Below are 20,543 nucleotides of genomic sequence, written 5' to 3' on the forward strand. Positions count from 1 at the left end.
TCCCAGTGGACAAAGGTTTCAACTATCAAGGCAGAGGGCGAAATTTGAATATCTCCTGTACATTTGGCAAAAAAGGGAAATTGTAGTCAGGATTAGGAAACCACGTACTCTGGGGTATGTAAGCAGACTAATGGTTAGATTAAGAAAATCAAGAAACTGAAAGCAATCTCAGTCATATGCCAACTGTTTTACTTAAAGTAAAAATTATTTGAAAGCTGTTTGACAGTATATGAGCACAGATTTCCTCCTCTCACAAAAAAGTACCCCTCCCCCAAGAAAAGCACATATAAATTCTCTTAACAATGCAAAAATTGACATCTATTTAGTACATACACAGCACTTGTTCAAATGCAACATATATTTTATACTGACCTCTGCAATCAGTTTTAATCAAACCTGTGCAAATATTTTAATGTGATTGGTTTCAACAGTTTAAATTAAACCCCCAGTTTTGATAAGAAGCTGAAAAGCCTATAAACTGACAGCCATAGTTAAAAAAATGACTCCTAGTACATTTGATTTCGTTAAAAAAAAATTCTGGATTGCTGCTAATGTTCAGATCTGAAACAAAGAAAGAGGTAATTGTATTTTTCCATTGCAGGACCCTGTACCACATTCTACACCACAGATCCTATATAGAGACACTTAGACCAGGAAGGAGCCTTAGCAATAATGGCCTGAGCCTCTCATTATCCAAGTGACCAACATGTGGCTGGAGAGGTGTGAGTGATGTGATTTGGAAGGTCTCCTTAAATGAACAAGCACAGGCTTGTCAGTATTGAACAGAATCCCATTTGTGGCTGTCAAGATTCCTGAAGCTCTATGACTGGTTTCTTGGTCATTCTAGCTTTAGATACTTGCCTTCTGAATACATCACTAAGCAAACCAAATAAAGCACTGACTCAGTGTGTTTGCCCACAAGCCCTGGGGGCGTGGCTTGCTTCCAGGTGACTGGTCCATGCGGCAGGGCTGGGAGGCTAGAGTTCATGTGAACTCTGAACCTCCTTGGTTCCAGCAGGGTGGCTTGAACTTCTTCTTCCAAACCGTGGGTCCCCCACATTCATGGCCCCAGAATTTCAGGGAACCAGAGTCCACCTGGGCGTAGTGTTTTCCACATCTAAGGCACCATTTCCTGTCCCTAGACCATGGCTGACACACATCTGCCTCTAAATCTTGTAGTAATGACCGATCTCCATACATCACTGAATTTCCACGAAGCCAGACGGTTAACGGTAAAAGCATTTTTAGCAGGTTTTCCCCATCTCCCCCTTCGTTAACCTAAGGAAACCATGTATCCTGGAGCAAGAAAGGCATTCTGGCTCTTGTGAGTTTCTGTTTACATACATGGATTGCAGACGCCGATGCCACATCTTGCTAGTAAAGTGCACTTTAGGTTAATCTCCTAATTTAAAAAGAGGTATCAAACAGAAACATGAGCTGAAGCCATGGGTAGCTGACAGCCATTTATAAAATGCCTTGCACAGTCTGAGAGACCCTGCTTGACTGTAAATGAAGCAGAAAAAAAAAATTCTTCTGGAACCCCTTGGACTGGACTAAGATGATTTTAAAAAAATAGACTTCGGACACGCATCTTTGGTGCTCTTTCCTCAGAGTACAAGAGATGATAATACCTCCTGTCTGGAGGAGACAGTGAAATGTTCAAGTGAGATCTCACCGTCTCCCCCTCCCTGGTGAGATCAGACAGCAAACTGTAATTTGCTACGTGTTTTCTGACTTCTGAGTGGGGTGTGGGCTATTCTGATTATGTAATTACGTGTTTATCGTTGTGCACATTTAGGTAGTTAATTTTAGACATTTAACCTTTAAAAAGGGCAACAGGGTCTTTTCGCGTAGTTTTCTTCGATTTTTCTCGACATCCTGTTTCTTGTGTGGTTAGATCAGCTGATGAGCCACGTGATGTTTTGCTGCTTCAAAGGACAGAAATAGAGACCCCAGATAACGCCCCTGAGGAGCATCCTGAATGTTCACCAAACACGTTGCTCAAAAACATGCTTTCCTACGGTTCAAGTGCTTTTTATGAAAGAGCCGAGTGGGGGCCGTGCCCGGGGGTAGGTGTCTCAGAAGGGGGCAGGCAGGAGCCTACTTTTAGGGATGGGCTACATGTGAACCCAGACATCTCAACACTTACAAATCGCCACGAGCTATAAAGCCTTGCTCCTTGCAATTTCAGTTATATTCTTTAATAAAAAAAAAAAAGATTTAGGACTTAGAACATGACAGCCCCTTTCCTGGACTCTATGTTGCTTTGATTGATGAAGACTTCATCCTAAATTTAGAGGTCAGCTCACTTGCAAAGGGGCTTCCCCGGTGGCTCAGGAAACATAAGAGACGTGGGTTCAATTCCTGGGTCAGGAAGATGCCCTGGAGGAGGACATGGCAATCTGTTTCAGTATTCTTGCCTGGAGAATCACATGGACAGAGGAGCCATGCGGGCTACAGTCCATAGGGTTGCAAAGAGTCGGACATGACTGAAGTGACTGAGCACGCACGGACCTGCAAAGAGGCCAGAAACCCTGGCTAATTGGTACACACCGGTTCATGCTGTCTTGGACACTGGTCTGCATAGAGAGTTACAGATGGAGAAAAAAAATTTTAAATATAAGAAAATATTTTTCAAGGTAGTGTCATTTGATACAACAATATAAATACTTGCTCAGTCTCTCCTCCATTTCATGTTGAAGTAAGAAAAAGAATCCAGTCAGAGAACTATTGAGTGTTTAAACAGATGTGTTTCTGGGAATTAAGGGTACAAAAATGTGCATCTCCCCCTACCCCTTCCTTCCAGAAGACCCCCAAATGAGGATGATGAGTCAGGAGGGTAGGAAGCCGTTCACTTTTACACTTCTTGTTCTAAAGTGTCATCGAATAACTTTTCTGATGTTAGGGACATGCAGTGATAGGAATCCTAACTCCAAGAGAGATCAGACAAGGCTGCTGGGGTGACCACAGAGCTGGTCCCTGGCTGGGAAGTGCCCTGGACTACTCTAGAGAGCTGGACCAGAGTGGAGCCCTGGGCCTCTCTCCTCGTGGGCCTCCTGTGGTTACATATTGGGAGAACTCGGGCAGTGATAAACAAAGTGCTTTTACTACTGTAGCCACGTTCACTTGGTCCCACTGGACGTATCTTAAACCAACACTGAAAATTTCCATTTCTGAGAGTAATTGGCTGTCTCTGGACATTTCCAGAACCAAATTACCTGCTAGAGCTAAAAAAAAGCAAAACAAAACATACATGCAAAACAAAGAAGATGGACTCTAGAACAAGAGCCGCGGAGGCAGGCAGCGAGTGGGCACCCCTGGCTCTTACACATGGTGACGTAAACCAGCGGCCTTCATGCCCAAATTGAAGAGTGCCAAGCAGGTGATGGGTCCCAGCCATTGTGCAAACCGGGTGTGCAGACCTCTCGAGGAGCCCTGAGCCGAGTGGTGGCCGGCAAGTCCCTTCCCGTCCTGACTTTGGTGGAGCAAGCCCGGACGGCTTCCTCCTGGCTCAGATCGTGGTGTCTCATCGACGCCAGGGACGCTGAGGTCCCGCTTGGCGCCCACAGAGATGCGTTGAGAATGACCTCACCGGTGCCCCCCAGAAAGCAGAGGCCACACGACCAGCTGCTCTTGACCCAAACTGGTCCAGAGAAGGCCTTCAAGATGGGGAGACCCCTGTGAGCGGTCCACACTCACTTCTTAGCATCCAAATAAAAGCAGCTGTACGCCCCCATGGGTTTAGGTCCTGTGCATCTACGAGGCATGGGTCCCCCACTGAGAAAGCCACTTCTGGTCTTTCCATGGTCCTTGACCTCAGACTCTCCAGGCAGGGTGCCTTCTGTCAGCTGAGTAACGTGCATGAGAAAAGAAACCTGTGTCGGGGGGAGTATTTCTTTGGGGGGGGCCAAGTCAAAGGGGTGCCCCACCATCCCCCTGAAATGTGGGAAGGAGACTCATCCCCATTCCTCTTCCATCTGTCTTGGCTAGAACAGCTGCAGAAGAACCTGCCAGCAGTGGGTTTTACTTTAGAAGCTAAGGTGTGTGCTTGGGAGCCCAAGCTGTGACGTGAGTGACTTAAGCAGCCCAAGCGAATGGAGGAAGGGGTGTGCACCTCAAGGAGAAAGATTTTGCACAACTGTTGCCCTGTCATCGTGGCCTGGGTCTGAGCGTCCTTCCTGTGTCTTCCAAAACGCTAACAAAAGACCACAGTCCGTCCTTCTTTATCCCTGAAGATGTCTCTGATGTTATAGTGCCGTGTTCTAGCTGCATAATGAAGAGTCTAGTTGGTCTGCCCCGATCTGGAGGGAACGGATTTGCCTTTTCAATTTACTCTTTAGGTTCCAACCCCACAAGCATGAAATACTAGTCACACATGTTAAAAAATACTGCCGTTTAATTTTCTAGTCACGTATTTTAAAAAAGCCGATACAATTAGATTCTTTCACCCCCATCTTCTCAGATCTGCCCCCTGCAACCACCCCAAAGCGATGCGTCTTGATTCTAAGCGGAAAAGCCACTCAGAGGAAGCCCATGAGAATTTGTCCCCCAGTGGTCACTGGGTGTCCATATGTGTGACCGAACCCTGTGAATGTTCATGGCTGACTCTGAGCCCTTCCATTCTTTTTTCTACGAGGAATGATATGATTACATGGCACTGAAAGCAACAAACGCAAAAGGCTTGACTTTTTCCTCTTTGCCCTGCGAGCGTGTATTTCTATTCCCACTACGGTCTACATCAGCTGACCCATTTACACCCGTTACTCAAAATGAAAAATAGTTCTCTTGTCACTGACTGACCCTTACATTTGTATGCAAATGACAGACTGTAAAACCGCTGCAAACCAGACACACTGTTCATCGATACAATACGTGTCCACTGCAGGTATGTTGAGCACACAGGCAATCACCGTATTGTATTAGAGACATTTTATTGAAAATGCGAAAATAGGAAATGTATTATAGCCTAAAATAAATTACATAACATATACAGTATATATTTATATCTTTAAAATATTTTTGTGTTTAGGTTCTTTCCGTTTAGGAATTTTGACTAAATCAAGAATTTAGTGAACCGTGTCCATAATTTTTTAAAGAAAAAACCCGCTTTCCAAAACTTAGAAAAATATACTGCACTGAATGGATTTCAAATGTGTCATTTCAGGGAATATCACATAGTGACTTTGCTGTCGTTTATAAAATGTCTTGCTTTCTCATGTGACGTGAGAGGCGAGTACAGAAGAACACTTGGAATTACCTGTACCCCAGGGTTAAGGACTAGGAATGGCAGGACCAGGTCATAAATCTACTTCCAAAGCGACGACATAGCAACCTGGCATTAGAATGCTAGATTATGACTTAAAGCTTCAGTTCACTTTATAAAGACTAAAATGTAAAGTTAGAATGCTCCTTCTCCCTTGCTTTAGTGCCATCTCCAGGAAAGGTGAGTGAAAAACAAGCCTTCGGGGAAACTCGTGCCCAGGGACACGGTGATGGGGGGACAGGCTTTGGGACAACTTTGACAAGGCAGCTCGCGTCTGCACACGGCTGGTGTGACAGCGAGCGCACACGCAGATCCACGAAGCAGCCAGGTGGATGCTGGCGCTGGCGTGCGGTCGGCGTGCTGCTCCCGGGGCACCTCTAACCTTCCCGCCGGAGATTATTTCCGGCCGGCCGCCGGTCCAGCGCGTTTGCACATGCGTTCCTCAGCGCCGACGGCCACCCGGGCTGCAGGCGGTTCATGACGCCGCGGTGGGAGGCCTCCGGGCCACCGCCCTTGGCACAGCCACGTGAGCGGGAAGCCAATCGAAGAAAGCGGAGTTGCCACCTGGCGATTCTTGAGCGATGCGACGGGGCAGGGTGAGCCTGCGGCCTGCCGGGCGGTGCTGGCCGAGGGGTTGCTGGACGGCACAGCCGCAGGGCCTTTGGTTCCAAGTGGAGATTGTCCGAGGACGGGCCGGGCGAGGAGACCACAAGGCGGCGCTGTCTTTGGGGTTTTCACGAAGCAGGGGCATGAAGTCAGTTGTTCTGTTTCCACAAAGCAGTGGTGAGACCGTTCCACAGGTCCCCTCATGAGCGTGGGCACACCCGGTGTGCCACAGTGTCCGTGAAACCTTTAGATCAAGGCCTCTTTTGTTACCCAAACAAAAAACCAAAAAAAAAAAGAAAGAAAGAAAGAAAGTGGAAGAAACCACGTCGGGGAGGAGCAGACGGCAGCGCCGGGGCATCGCCTGGGCTGTCCCTGCGGCGCCCGCCGGGGGTGGGGGGCTGGGGGCGGCCTCACTCCTGCTCCTCCCGCAGCTCCACGATGTCCGTGCCCTCCTCCGCCGGAGGAATGTCCGTCATCGCCGAGTCCTCCCCGTCGGCGGCCGACTGGTTCTCCATCTTCTTTTTCTAGAGCAGAGAAGACGCATCAGCGGGGCGGGTCTCGGGAACCCCTCGCCATGGACTTGGATCTCGCTTATGGCTGGCGGCGACCTCGCCGAGGCTGCATGTTTAGGACCGCGTGTTCCTTTCGGCGGGGTGACTGGGGAGTTGGCTGCGCGCCTGGTTCTGTGAGCGGCACTGGCGCGGGTGGGGGCTCCCGTCTCCCATCTCCCCTCCCACCATCTGTGGAGACCTGGCGCTGCCCGAGGACACCACCTCCTGGTGCCCGGCCCTCCCCTCCCGCTCCTGGCCACGTGCAGCCTCCCACACCAGGGGGCGAGCCGGGCAGGGGTGCCGTTCTGCCACCCTGCCCCTCTCACCTGTTTCCGATAGACGTAGCACGCGGCTATGGCGACCATGGTGGATTCCCCCACAAACCCCGCGAGGAGGGAGCCCACGCCCAGGGTGGCTCCGTGTACCCTGGGGATGAGAGCGCAAAGGGCATTTGTCCGTTAGAGCCCCGCGGAGGCACAGAGAATCAAAACGCAGCCAAAGCCCAGGAAAGGTGTAGGCGACAGGGGGAGCCGGACGATTGCCTTCGAGATCTGCCTGTTAGCGCTGCACCTAATAAATATTCCACCTGGGTGGGAGAGCGGCCTGGGACCCCCTCCGGGCCCTGGGACTCCCACTCCTGCTCCAGGTCTCAGCTCAGCATCTGCGGGGAGGGGCACGTCTCCCCACCTGGCCCCGTGTGCCCGCAGCATCCCGCCTCTCCTCCCTGTAGAGTGGTTTCCCAATAGACGGGGTCCCAGGAGAGTGGGGATCCCCGAGAACAAGGGCAACACCCTCGCTCGCTCCCTTGCGTTTTTCATCTTGCCCCTGCCCCCCACACCACGGTGGATACTCAGTGCTGACCGTGTGTGGGTGGGCCTGAGCCCCAAAAGTGCTTTTTTAGAACGGATCTCAACAGCCTCCAACCTGGTCCCCTGGGCAGAGAAACGAGGCATCACTCAGCATTTCTAACTCTAGACACGCTTGGGGATTTCCCAGGAAAAAAAAGCTGATTTGATCTTCTGGACAGAGTGCCTCGGTGGCAGCAGGATCCCGTAACTCCCCCCGCACCCCTCCACCCTCACACGTACCCCAGGTAGGGCAGGACCACGAGGCTGGTGATGAGAACAATGATCCGCAGAACGGAGCTGGGCGCCAGGACGAAGGTCTTCTTCAGGGTCATCAGCCACCCGGTCAGATGGGCCCTCACGGTGACTGGACGGAGAGCCAAGGACTGGTCAGCAATGGGCCCCTTCTCCCCATCCTGCTGCTTCTACCCCCAGCCCTCCAGCCCCGGCCCCGAGCCCGCCCGCGGCAGCACATCCCGTGGAGACTGGGGTGGGACCCAGGCCCTGCGGCTGCCACCCTGGGCCCATCTTCCTGCCGGGGTTCCTGACCCCGCCTCCACCCTACCCCCAACCCCCACCTCGCTCCGTGCGCATTACAGTACTTTCCCCACTGCGATCGCCACCCCTGGGCGGGGGTTGGGGGATGGAGGTGTGGTGCTGACACTCCCTCCACCCCACCCTCATCCCCGCCCAGCCTCAAGCTCCTCAGGCCTGTCTAGGAAAACTCAGAGAAGAGCGGCGACTTGATGGAGGTCCAGTTTGATTCCCAGAGCAGAGAAGCTGAACTGGAGGCCGGGTTTCCCCGCCCAGGTGGGCGGGGCTAAGAAAAGGGGCGGGGCGAAGTAGTCCCGGCTCACTTCCGGGTTTCTTCCGCAGCCTCCCGACCGCGGGCCGCGGCAGGCTCCATGTCCACGCTTCGCAAAAACCTCACAGCGGGTTCCCCGTACCCCGCTTGCCCAGCCTGATCTGTGAGCTTCGGGAGCGCAGGCAGGGCACCGGCCCCAGCGCCCAGGAGGGGCTCCACGGAGGGTGTGTCAGTGACGACCGGCTGATCTTGGCGGACATTTCAGTTCAGTTCAGTCGCTCAGTCGTGTCGACTCTTTGTGACCCCATGAATCACAGCACGCCAGGCCTCCCTGTCCATCACCAACTCCCGGAGTTCACCCCAACTCATGTCCACAGTTTACTCGACTCATGTCCATAGAGTCGGTGATGCCATCCAACCATCTCATCCTCTGTTGTCCCCTTCTCTTGCCCTCAATCTTTCCCAGCATCAGGGTCTTTTCCAATGAATCAGTTCTTCTCTTCGCATCAGGTGGCCAACGTATTGGAGTTTCAACTTCAGCATCAGTCCTTCCAATGAATATTCAGGACTGATTTCCTTTAGGATGGACTGGTTGGATCTCCTTGCAGTCCAAAGGACTCTCAAGGGTCTTCTCTGACACCACAGTTCAAAAGTATCAATTTTTCAGCACTCAGCTTTCTTTATAGTCTAACTCTCACATCCATACATGACTACTGGAAAGGCCATAGCTTTGACTAGACGGACGTTTGCAGACATTTAGGTTTGATCTGACACTGGGCGGGGTTTGCGGAAAAAGGAGGCCTAGTCCTTTATCCCAAGTAGGAGCAGCACAAGGCACAGACCTATGGAGGGGGAGGAAGCGCTCACTCCTGGGATGAAAGCTCGTGTCCAGTTTGGGCGAAGAATCTGCATCTGACACCGAGCTCCTCCTGCCCCTGGTGGAAGAGCTGAATTTTGAAGTACAGGCGCTCACTTGGGTTTGGCTGCACAGGCGGGATGCTAACCTGTTCGGCCCAAAGCCAGCAGGTTGCAAAGATAGGTGGGGTCGGCTGTCTTTAAGCAGTTGGTTTGACAGGCAAGGAAGGGGCGTGGAGAGGAGATTCAGAGTCCTACCCCAGTCCTAGCTCTGGGACCTCCAGCCCCTCCTCAGGTCCAGACTGAGGAGTCAACAACTCATGCCTTGATCTCCAAGTGGCGGCAACCCTTGGGTTCCTCAGTGTCCTGCCCCAACCCCAAGGACCAGGCAACACCCCAGGCAGCCGCCGGGAATGCTTGACATCTAGGAGCAGGGGCAGCTCCTGGCCTGACTTGGGAATAGCTCAGGGTGGCAGGTGAGCCATCAGCCCCAGTGTCGACTGGCCCCACAGCCCATTTCTGACCTCAGCCTTGCCCCTGGATTCTTTTCTCCAGCATTTCTTTTAGAATCTCAACAGATGCATAGATTTGTGTCACCAGTCACCATAGTGAAGGCAGGGAATGGTTCTACTGCCCCTGAAACAACTCATACGATCCCTTCAGGTTCTTTCTACTGAGTCTGCAACCACTGTCCTTTAAGAAAGAAATGATGCCTGTTTGACTCGCTTCTCCAACTTTCAACCTGCTGGATAATATCTTCGCATCTTTTTAATCCACCATGAAACTTTAAAGTGTATACATTTATTTTGTTTGGGACAGAACTGGTAATGTTTCCAAAGAAAGAAAACTGAATTAGGCATGAGAGTGATTAGGAATTTTTCTTTCATTCTGTTTTCCTTTACCTGGAACCGGGAAGAAGGAGAAGATACGCAAGGGAACAACGCAGAGTTCTGCAAAGGCAAAGTCCACGCCGATGATGTCTATCAGAATCTTCTCAGAAACGTTGGGAGTCCAGAACATCACAAAACAGAGCTGCCAGGGGAAAAGGGACAGGAAGCAAGGTGTTATTAGAAAAAGGTGTAAAGGAGTGAAATGTGACAGGTATCACATGGTCCCTGAGGAGCTAGGAAAGTGAACGTGCCCAACTGGGGGGCTGGCACATGGGTTCTCAAGTGCCAATGCCTTGCTCTTTTCTTATCTGACACAGGTAAGACTCTGGCCCATTCATCACACCTGCCCCACCGGGAGCCTGGGTGGGAGGCAGGCATCTGAGCAGGTAGCCACACCAATGTGGAAGGTTTACATAGGCTGCTGGACAGCTCAGTTCAGGGTGAACATGTAATTTTTACAACTTTAACCAAATAATAAAAAGTGATCTGAAAGTATCCGGATGCATGCAGAACTCCACTGAATCAATTCTGGGAGTAGGAGAAGGGGTGGGGCAGGCTGGGAGAAAAGCTACTGTTGGGGGCCAGCCCTTAGGGGCCTGACTTTTTAAGCTTTGTGTAGGTATAATCAATAGAAAAACTGAATTTAAAAATGTAACGATATAACTTTGGAAGAGAGTGTTAGACAAATGCCAATTTGTCTAACACTTGGCCAAGTGAAATGCCAATTTCATAAAACACTTCTCTGCTTTTCTTAAGATGCAAGTGACTCTTCTCTACGATGAAAGTGAATGCATTATGAAGTGAATTGCAGTTGCTCCCTGGTGGCTCAGCAGTGATGGATCTGCCTGCCAATGCAGGAGATACGAGAGACTTGAGTTAGATCCCTGGGTTAGGAAGGTCCCCTGGAGAAGGAAATGGCAACCCATTCCAGTATTCTTGCTGGGAAATCCCCTGGACAGAGGAACCTTGGTGGGATACAGTCCATGGGGTTGCGAAGTGTTGGACACGATACAACAACAGAAACAGAACTCTGAAGTTTTAGAATATGGGCTCCTCTGTCCATGGAATTTTCCAGGCAAGAATACTAGATTGGGCTGCCATTTCCTACTCCAGGGCATCTTCCTGACGCAGGGATTGAACCACGTCTCTTGTACCTCCTGCATTGGCAGGTGGGTTCCTTATCACTGGCGCTACCTGGGAAGCCCATAGCAATGTTTAGGCTTTGGGTAAATTAAGTTTCATGGAATTAGACTGGTCCAATTACTATGTCATGTTGAAATTTATTTTAAAAAATCTTGGTGGATTTATTATCAATATGTTTCACTTTTATAAGTGCAATGGAACTTTTATTCTATCTTGTATTTTTCAACATCTGGGGAAATATTCCATTTGCTTTACAAGGATGACAGACGTCCTATCATTTAATCCTATTGCCTGATGCCAGCACTTCTACTGCATACTTGACAAGAAGGGAAAAATACTTCCTTAGATCTAACAACTCAGAGCTCAGAGGCTTTATTACCGAGTGGCCTGGACAAGTGGCCCTGCCGTCTTCCCACTGCAAAGCTAGTTATCAGTTGTCATTCAGGCCTACAGCCAAGGTGTGGTGGCAATTTCACAGGACACCTTCATAACCACACTGAGCACAGCACTGGGACTCAGTTCCTTTTCTTGACTGGTAGCTAGATCGTCCCTCCTTCCAAATGTTTTCCACAGCTATAAAGCATTAACTGCTAAGTGAGCATCACCTCAACTCTGGACTTGATCAGGACTTATGGAGGATAAGCTATCTGGGGTTTCCTCACCGGCTGGAGTGAGCTCTCTAGGCTGCATTCTGCTAAAAATTTTTTTTAAGCATCCAGGAAAGTCATAGGCAGGCTTTACTTTGTAACCAATGATTATTTGAATATGAGATGATGCAGTCTCTCTGTGCCTTGCAAAATCACTGTAAAGTGGCTTTTAAATGTCAACGAACTGAGGAAATAGGAGGGGGTAACTGCATATCGGAAGGAGGTGTGAGCAAGCGCCTGCAACAAAAGTTAGCTCCTCCCACCAACTTCTCGGCTCCAACAATGTCCACCTGGAGGCTTTCCACTGCCCTGGAGGAGAGGGCCAGTGACCCCTGGAGGAGAAAGTCCAACCTCCGGCCTCAAGACAGGGAGTGCATCCATATTAATGGAGACACTGCCGTAAGTACCCTGAGCAGGTGACTCTAGTTCTGGTCCCTTGAAAGCAAAGCAGTAAGGCTTGATGGATCTCTAATAGAGCTTCTCAGGAGGGAGACTTGTTAGGGCTAAAGAAGTATTTTTCCCTTCTTGTCAAGTATGCAGTGGAAGTGCTGGCATCAGGCAGTAGGATTAAATGATAGGACGTCTGTCATCCTTGAAAAGCAAATGGAATATTTCCCCAGATGTTGAAAAATACAAGACAGAATAAAAGTTCCTTTGCATTTATTGATACATTAGTTCTAAAATTCACGGTGTGGTTTAACTTGGTACCACTAAGCCCCTCTGTTCTCCATGCGGTACCCAAGCACATCCTACAAGCCCCTGTCAAGGCCACATGCCACTGAGGTGCTTCTTCAGAGTTCTCAGCCCCACACACCTCCAGCTTAGGTTCGTCTTTCTGTTTAGTCTCTCAGTTGTGTCCGACTCTGTACCACACCATGTATTGTAGCCCACCAGGCTCCCCTGTCTGTGGAATTTTCCAGGCCAGATTACTGGAGTGGGTTGCCATTCTAGAGCAAAGTAACTGACTGCTCTCAGTCTGATCTGGGCCTCAGCAACCACAGGTTTAAAGAGCAGAAATACCACATGGATCGATGCTTCCTTTCCTTATCTCCCTCAGGTCTCTGAATTTGACTCTTAGCCTTCGCCAGTCTGACCCATGTTTCCAGTATGAAAATGCTCCTTGCCTTCCAGCTTGCTTCTTAAAAAAAAAACAAAACAAAAACTGGTTCCAGCATTGCCCTGAAAGGAATACACGCAACTCGGAATTCGGTGTAGTGTTGTTTACAAGCTACAATACCTATTTGCGGGGCAAAAATTTCCAAGAAACATACTAAGCCCTAGCATTGCAATCAGATGAGATTTAACCAATCTGTTTCAGATAACAGGAAACTCTAGAAGGTAACCTAACAAAGACTATTTCAGGAAAAATGTCTTTCTGATGCATTCACCTAGAGTAGTTTTAACTTAGCTTATGCCCTCTGAGTTGACCAGAACATGCTGTGTTCTTCAAATATTTGCAGAGCCTAATGACACTGATTTTTCCAAACCAGAACACAAACCTAATAAACTACTGACAGTGAAGACGATTTGTTTCTTGGAGTCACTGCAGGGTTGGGTTTTCTGCTGCTGAGTTTGCAGTCAACATTATCTCATTAGGAAGCAGCCAGCAAAACAGAACAACTCCATGCCCAGATCTTGGTTTTTCTGTTTATTCTCTAATAAAAAGAACCAGGGCTCCTTGGAGAAATGGCTTAATCTAAGACTAGGGTGGGAAATGTACAAGATGATCAGCTTGAAACACAGGAACCCAGAAAAGAGAGATCCCAATGACAAAGCTGGAGGAGTCCGAGCAACTAAAAATGATGGAGCTATGGCCACAGCACACAGTAAATAAACACTCATGCACAGATACGGCCTCCCTGGGGGCACAGTGGTAAAGAATCTGCCTGCCAGTGCTGGAGAGGCAGGTTCAATCCCTGGGTTGGGAAGATCCCCTGGAGAAGGAAACAGCAACCCACTCCAGCATTCTTGCCTGGGAAATCCCATGGACAGAGGAGCCTGGTGGGCTACAGTCCACTGGGCTGCACATAACTTGGACATGAGTTAGCGACTAAACAACAATCACAATCACAAACTATACTGATATAAGTAAACAAACGGGGAGACTTACCTGGTGGTCCAGTGGTTAAGAATCCAGCAGGGAACATGGGTTTGATCCCTGGTCTGGGAACTAAGATCCCATAATGCCTCGGAGCAGCTAAGCACATGAACCACAAGGAAAGAGCCCACGTGACCCAAGGAAGCTCCCGAGTGCCCCAACTAACACTCTGTGCAGCCAAATGAAGTAAACAATGAAGTAGACAAACAGGGACAGAGCTCCAGCACAGAGTTCCACGTAATGTAAGTAGTCACTCTCCTCTCAGGGAGGCGGGGCACCTCTCCCCACTTCTGAAGCGTGGGCTGATGACTGTAACTTCCTCTAGAAAGAGGACAGGGAGGAAACCTGGCAAACACGGTCTTGGCCATCAAAGCACCATCATCAGGGACAAGTCACGTTGACAGCATGCTCTCTTGATAAGATGGGATGAGGATGGCCATTTACCTCTGTGGTTTTTTCCTGGCAAGCCTATAAGCCCAGTCTAACCATGAGAAAAACCCCAGACAAACCCAAAGTGAGGACCTAACCAGTAGTCCTTGAAACTAACAAGGCCACAAAGACAAGCCAAGTCTGAGGAACCCCCCCAGACCAGACGAGGCTAAGGAGACAAGGTAGCGTGGATAGGATCCCAGAACAGAGAAAGAACGTGAAGAAAAAGCTTGTGAAATCTGAATAAACTGTGGCATGCACGCATGCTCAGCCTCTCTGCCACCCTTTGAACTGTAGCCCACCAGGCTCCTCTGTCCAGGGAATTCTTCTAGGCAAGAATACTGGAATACCCTATTCCTTCTTCAGGGGATCTTCCTGATCCAGGGGTTGAAGCCCTGTCTCATGCATTGACAGGCAGATTCTTTACCACTGAGCCACCTGGGAAGCCTGAATAAACTGTGGAATTTAATTCATAATAATGTACAGAGGTTAGTTCCTTAGTCATGACAAATGTACCATAGCAGTGTAAGACCAAGTGTGGGGTAAAGGGTCTGTGCTATCTTCACAAGGCTTCTGAAAGTCTAAAATAATTCTAGGCAATCCTCTGGCAGTCCACCTGGTCTTCCCAAGTGGCGTTAGTGGTAAAGAACCCGCCTGGCAATGCAGGAGACCTAAGAGACCCAGGTTCGATCTCCAAGTCAAGAAGATCCCCTGGAGAAGGGATAGGCTACCCACTCTAGTATTCTTGTGCTTTCCTGGTGGCTCAGATAGTAAAGAGTTCCACCTGTGATGCAGGAGACCTGGGTTCTATCCCTGGGTTGGGAAGATCTCCTGGAAGTGGGCAGGACAGCTCACTCCAGTATTCCTGCCTGGAGAATCACCATGGACAGAGGAACCTGGTGGGCTACAGTCCACGGGGTCACAAAGAGTCGGACACGACTGAGCAACTAAGCACAGCAGAGCCAGGTTCCCAAATAGGATGAGAGTGTACAGAAAGAGTGAAGGAAGCCCCCACCTTACAGAAATAACACTTCTGGGCCTAAGAAATGATACAATCTGACTCGGTGTGACTGGGATCACACAATGGCCTCTCTTTCAAGACCCTCCTCAGTCAGAGTAGGTCCCTGACCCACCCTGGGACTGAGTCTCCTTCCCAAGAACTAGGGATTGGGATTCGAAGAACCTAATGGTCTCCATCAGCATTTGAATTCGGAGAACAACCAAACCCAGCATGTTGGAACATCCATTTCCGAATGTCCAAAGAGGATTCCTTGTCATGAAATAACAATGCCAAGGGCTCTGGTTTTCACTTAATTTCCAGAAGCTGTTGGCCATGCTTTTGAGGAACTCACAAAGCTGTCTCTATTACCCTGAGTAATCAGGATTAGCGCTGTCAGACATTCTGATGTCCTGCAGTTAGAAGTGAACTACATTGCAGCTGTTTTGAATTAAAATAGTCCGCCCTGGGCATCAGTTTTATTTGGAGGTTTTACTGAGAAAGAAGGGTTCAACTTATGTTTAATTGGGTTTAATTCTCCACTGGGTGAACCAGTGGTTAACCCTCAACAATGCCACATACAAGGCGGTGGTTACAGGCTTGGCTCAGGACTGTGCACTTGATAAAAAGCTTGATTTACACTCTGGCGCCAGCTCCTTAGCGCACCTCAGATGACCAGACTACAGCGTGTCTGTGATCCAGGCTGAGGGGCCTGGGATCTGCACAAAATGCTCCCATCGGTGCCATGCACAGCGCAGGTGATCAATCTTAGCTGTCATCATAATAAAAGGTTTCCTGGGACCACAATATAGTGGTCATTGTGGGGTCATCGGCAGATGTTGAGATTAGCATCAATTTTATTTTCATCTTTGTACTTTTTCCTGTTTTCCAAAAAAGCGTGTCTTCTTTTTTTTCTGGTTCAGAAAACATTTTAGAATAAAAGAGACCCCTCTTACTGTCTTTACAGATTAAGTCAATCAGGGCTTCCCTGGTGGATCAGATGGTGAAGAATCTGCCTGCAGTGTGGGAGACCCAGGGTTGATCCTTGGGTCAGGAAGACCTGCTGGAGAAGATCCATTCCAGTATTCTTGCCTGGAAAATTGCACCCACGGGGTTGCAAAGAGTCAGACATACCTGAGCAACTAACACTTTCACTTCACTTTTCATCTGCGCTGCTGGCAGGGACAGGAGCAGTCTTGCTTCAGAAGGAGGAGCACCTTTCAGAGGGGGCTGACGGCTCGACTTTTACAGCAAGGGTCTTTGGAAAGTGCATCTAATGTCCAATTTGATTTACTTGGGGATGGGGGTGGAGGTGGGGTGGGGGGCAAAACAAGGATGGACACTATCGGATACACACACGCTTGTCTGGCTTGTTCTCAGAGAGAGTTGGAGACCTGAGCAACGCCATCTGGCCTTTTGACTCTCAGCTGCATATCACGTTGTCTGTCCTGGTGTGGTGGTGGGTGGGGTGGGGGCATTTCTGAAGGGTTTTGCAGGGCACGGTTGTGGCTCTGGGAGCCTCGGGACATTGTGGGTTGGAGGAGTGATATGATTGTATTGCAATTTTGACAGGCTCTCCAACCCTGAATATTCACTGGAAGGACTGACGCTGAAGCTGAAGCTCCAATACTTTGGTCACCGATGTGATGAGCTGACTATTGGAAAAGACCTTGATGCTGGGAAAGACTGAGGGCAGGAGGAGAAGGGAACGACAGAGGATGAGATCGTTGGATGGCATCATTGACTCAATGGATGTGAGTGTGAGCAAGCTCCGGGAGATGGTGATGGACAGGAAAGCCTGGCGTGCTGCAGTCCGTGGGGTCGCAGAGAGTCAGACACGACTGAGCGACTGAACCACAACCCAGATCCTGCAAGAGCAGACTGTGGGGGGCCAAGTGCAGGAGCGGGGACAGATCCTGCCGGGGGAGGGGCTACTGTAACCATCCTGGTGAGAGACGGCCTAGGACCAGGAGGTGGGAAACGGTCAGACCTGGCCGTGTTTGAAGTTAACAGAGCTAACGAGATGTGCTAAGCGCTCCATGTGTGGTGTGACAGGGTGTCACGTGACTGACTGAGCATCGCCTTCCTTTAGCTAGAGGCCTGGCTGCCCACGAGGGCCCCTCCTGGCCTGTCCTCTCCTTGTGGTGGCCCCCTGAACTAGACGGGGCCATTTCTGAGAGCTTTCCTAATGCAAACGGTGAGGTCCTGAGAAGTCACCACATCCCCAACACAATGACAGCATCTCATCAGGACTGACTCTTAGAACCAGATCAGTTCAGTTCAGTCACTCTGTCGCGTCTGAGTCTTTGTGACCCCACGTACTGTGTGTAGCCTGCCAGGTTCCTCTGTCCATGGAATTCTCCAGGCAAGAATACTGGAGCAAGTAGCCATTTCCTTCTCCAGGGGCTCTTCCCAACCCAGGGACTGAACCCAGGTCTCCTGCACTGCAGGAAGATTCTTTACCATCTGAGCCACCAGGGAAGAACTGATTGGTAAGAGTTGACTGAAATAAACAATATGCTTAAAACAGCAGGGGGCGCCATGCACTAAGCCCACAGATGGAGCTCCAGTTGTTCGCTTGTGCCCATCCCATCTCTGCAGAATGTTCTTTCCTTACACGCGATTTGAAGAATGTTTAGAGGGTTCCAACCTTAGCTTATGTTAAGCTTTTACTTTTTTGACTGTTAATAGTCAAATCGGAGCTTGCTAGAGGCTGGGGGTGGGGATGGGGGGATGGAGAGTCATTGTTTAATGGGTAGAGAGTTTCACTTTCCCGAGATGCAGAGTTCTGGGGACGGATGGTGGTGACAGGTGTGGTACTGAACCGTGCACTTAAGCAGGGGCTAAGTTCAGGCGCTAAGTTATATGTGAGGTGTTTTTTACCACAATTTTTAAAAATTAAAAAAATTGGAACCTCTTTGTAACAACACAATATGCTTGTTCATCTGCTAATTGTTTTAAGAAGGCACTGTGAACTGTTCGTGGGAATGGAAAAATTATGACGACTATGGAGAATAGTATGGCAGTTCCTCAAAAAACTAGAGTTGCCATATGATCCTGCAATTCCACTCCTGAGCACATACCTGGACAAAACGATAATTCAAAAAGATACACGCATCCCTATGTTCATGGCAGCACTATTTGCAACAGCCAAGACATGGAAACAACCTAAATGTCCATCAATAGATGAATGGATAAAGAATTTGTGTTTTTTTTTAAGTCGCTCAGTCATGTCTGACTCTTTGTGACCCCATGGACTGTATAGTCCATGGAATTTTCTAGGCCAGAATATTGGAGTGGGTAGCCTTTCCCTTCTCCAGGGGATCTTCCCAACCCAGGGATCAAACCCAGGTCTCCCACACTGCAGGTGTATTCTTTACCAGCTGAACCACAAGGGAAGCCCAAGAATACTGGAGTGGGTAGACTATCCCTTAATCTTCCCGACCCAGGAATTGAACCGGGGTCTCCTGCATTGCAGGCAGATTTTCTACCAACTGAGCTGTGAGGGAAGCCCACATATATATAATAGAATACTACTCAGCCATAGAAAGAATGCCATTTGCAGCAACATGGATGGACCTAGAAGTTATCATGCTAAGTGAAAGAAAGAAAGTGTAGTTGCTCAGTCGTGTCCGACTCTTTGTGACCCCATGGACTGTAGCCTACCAGACTCCTCTGTCCATGGAATTCTCCAGGCAAGCATACTGGAGTGCATTGCCATTTCCTTCTCCAGATACTAAGTGAAAGATGTCAAGAGAAAGACATATACCATATGATATCCCTTATATGCGGAATCTAAAATATGACACACATGAACTTACCTAGGAAACAGAAACAGGTTCACAGATGAAGAGAATAGACCTGTGGTTGCCAAGGGGGAGGAGGGATGGAGAAGGGATGGACTTGGGGTTTGGGATTAGCAGATGCGAACTATTATATATAAAAAGAATAATCTACAGGGTCCTACTACTGTATAGCTCAAGGAACTACATTCAATATCCTGTAATAAACCACAGTGGAGAAGAATGTGAAAATGTGTGTGTATGTATAGATACATACATTTATATATATATATATATATAATGACTAAATTGCTCTGCTATACATCAAAAATTAGTGCAACATTGTAAATCAAGTATACCTCAATAAAATGTAAAAAAAAAGAATGCACGTGTGGATTTGTACTGTCATTCTATTACAAGGTAGGGATTTGGGGACCAGTCTCAACTGTTTTTATCTCCCCCAAACAAACCAACTGATCCCTCAAGTCTACAACTAACGATGACTTTAAGTTAACACTGGACTACTGAAGTTTTGGAGAGCAGCATGAAGGCGGGCAGAGGTGGAGTTCAGAGGAAAAGCACCAACTCTTATCAGTAACTTACTCTACACCAAGAGCTTTCCTTTATTGCTGTTCAGTCACTAAGTCATGTCCAACTCTTTGTGACCCCATGAACTACAGCACGCCAGGCTCTTCTGTCCTCCACCATCTCCCAGATTTGCTCAAATTCATGTCCGTTGAGTTGGTGATGCTACCCCACCATCTCATCCTCTGCTGCCCTCTTCTCCATTCACCTTCAATCTTTCCCAACATCGGGCTCTTTTCCAACGATGTCATTTAACCCTTATTCCAATGCCAGGATCGTGGCATTGTGGATCGGTGCCAGGAGTTCGACCCTGGCCGTGGGGACTCAGAAGGCGTACTCCCCCATGTTTCTGGGGTGTCTGAAGGCATTCAACTGGCCAGTGCCACCCAGTATCCAGAGACTGAGAGGGGCACCAAACGAGGAAGTCTTAACTTCAGCACCTTCGGTCCTTTTCGTCCCTACCCCACCCCGGCCCCATCCACAAGCGGTCCTCCTCTTCTGGATAATCTGAACAAGGAGAAAGCAGCCTCCGGGCGTGGGGGTGGGGCGGCCAGCAGAAACAAAGCCGCAAACAGGCCGTCCTTGTTGGCGACACAGACAGGACCAGCATGGTACCACGGCTGGAATAAGGCTCGTAGTGTTCGCCACCCCGGCAGCTGAGGGGCAACTCGGGGGTCCAGTGCAACCACAGGAGTGAGCCTGGGTCACCCTCAAGAGATGACCTTTTTTTTTTGGTTTTTGAAGATTTTTTGATGTGGATAATTTTTGAAGCCTTTATTGAATTTGCTACAATATTGCTTCTCTTTAGGTTTTACTTTTTGGCCCTGAGACATGTGGAATCTTAGCTTCCTGACCAGGGATCTAACCCCCTGCATTGGAAGGCGAAGTCGTAGCCACCGAACCACCAGGGAAGTCCTGAACGGACCTTTTAACTCTGAGCACAGGAGGTCGTCCTCTGGGATGGTGGCTTTTGCTCTTCCTTAGCTCAGATTTCGCACCTTTCCAGCACCTATGAGAAGGACTCAGGGCTGAAAGCTTGGCTGAGAC

The 20,543-nt window shown here is 49.1% G+C and overlaps 1 protein-coding gene across 2 annotated transcripts in view; it reads right to left on the minus strand.

Moving 5' to 3' along the window:
* Positions 1-201: 201 nt before the first annotated feature.
* Positions 202-20,543, minus strand: part of ANKH (ANKH inorganic pyrophosphate transport regulator) — a 173,319-nt gene continuing 152,977 nt past the window's right edge. For both annotated transcript variants that reach the window (XM_055422247.2, XM_055422248.2), the window contains exons 9-12: positions 9,828-9,957; positions 7,509-7,632; positions 6,747-6,846; positions 202-6,393 (exon numbers count right to left, since the gene is read on the minus strand). In XM_055422247.2, coding sequence (XP_055278222.1) covers positions 6,280-6,393; positions 6,747-6,846; positions 7,509-7,632; positions 9,828-9,957 — 468 coding nt within the window. In that variant the 3' untranslated portion in view covers positions 202-6,279. The remainder of the gene's footprint in view (positions 6,394-6,746; positions 6,847-7,508; positions 7,633-9,827; positions 9,958-20,543) is intronic.

This window comes from Moschus berezovskii, chromosome 18, assembly GCF_049115385.1.
Source record: "Moschus berezovskii isolate FMDL1 chromosome 18, NW_MosBer_1.0, whole genome shotgun sequence".
Lineage (NCBI taxonomy): Eukaryota > Metazoa > Chordata > Mammalia > Artiodactyla > Moschidae > Moschus > Moschus berezovskii.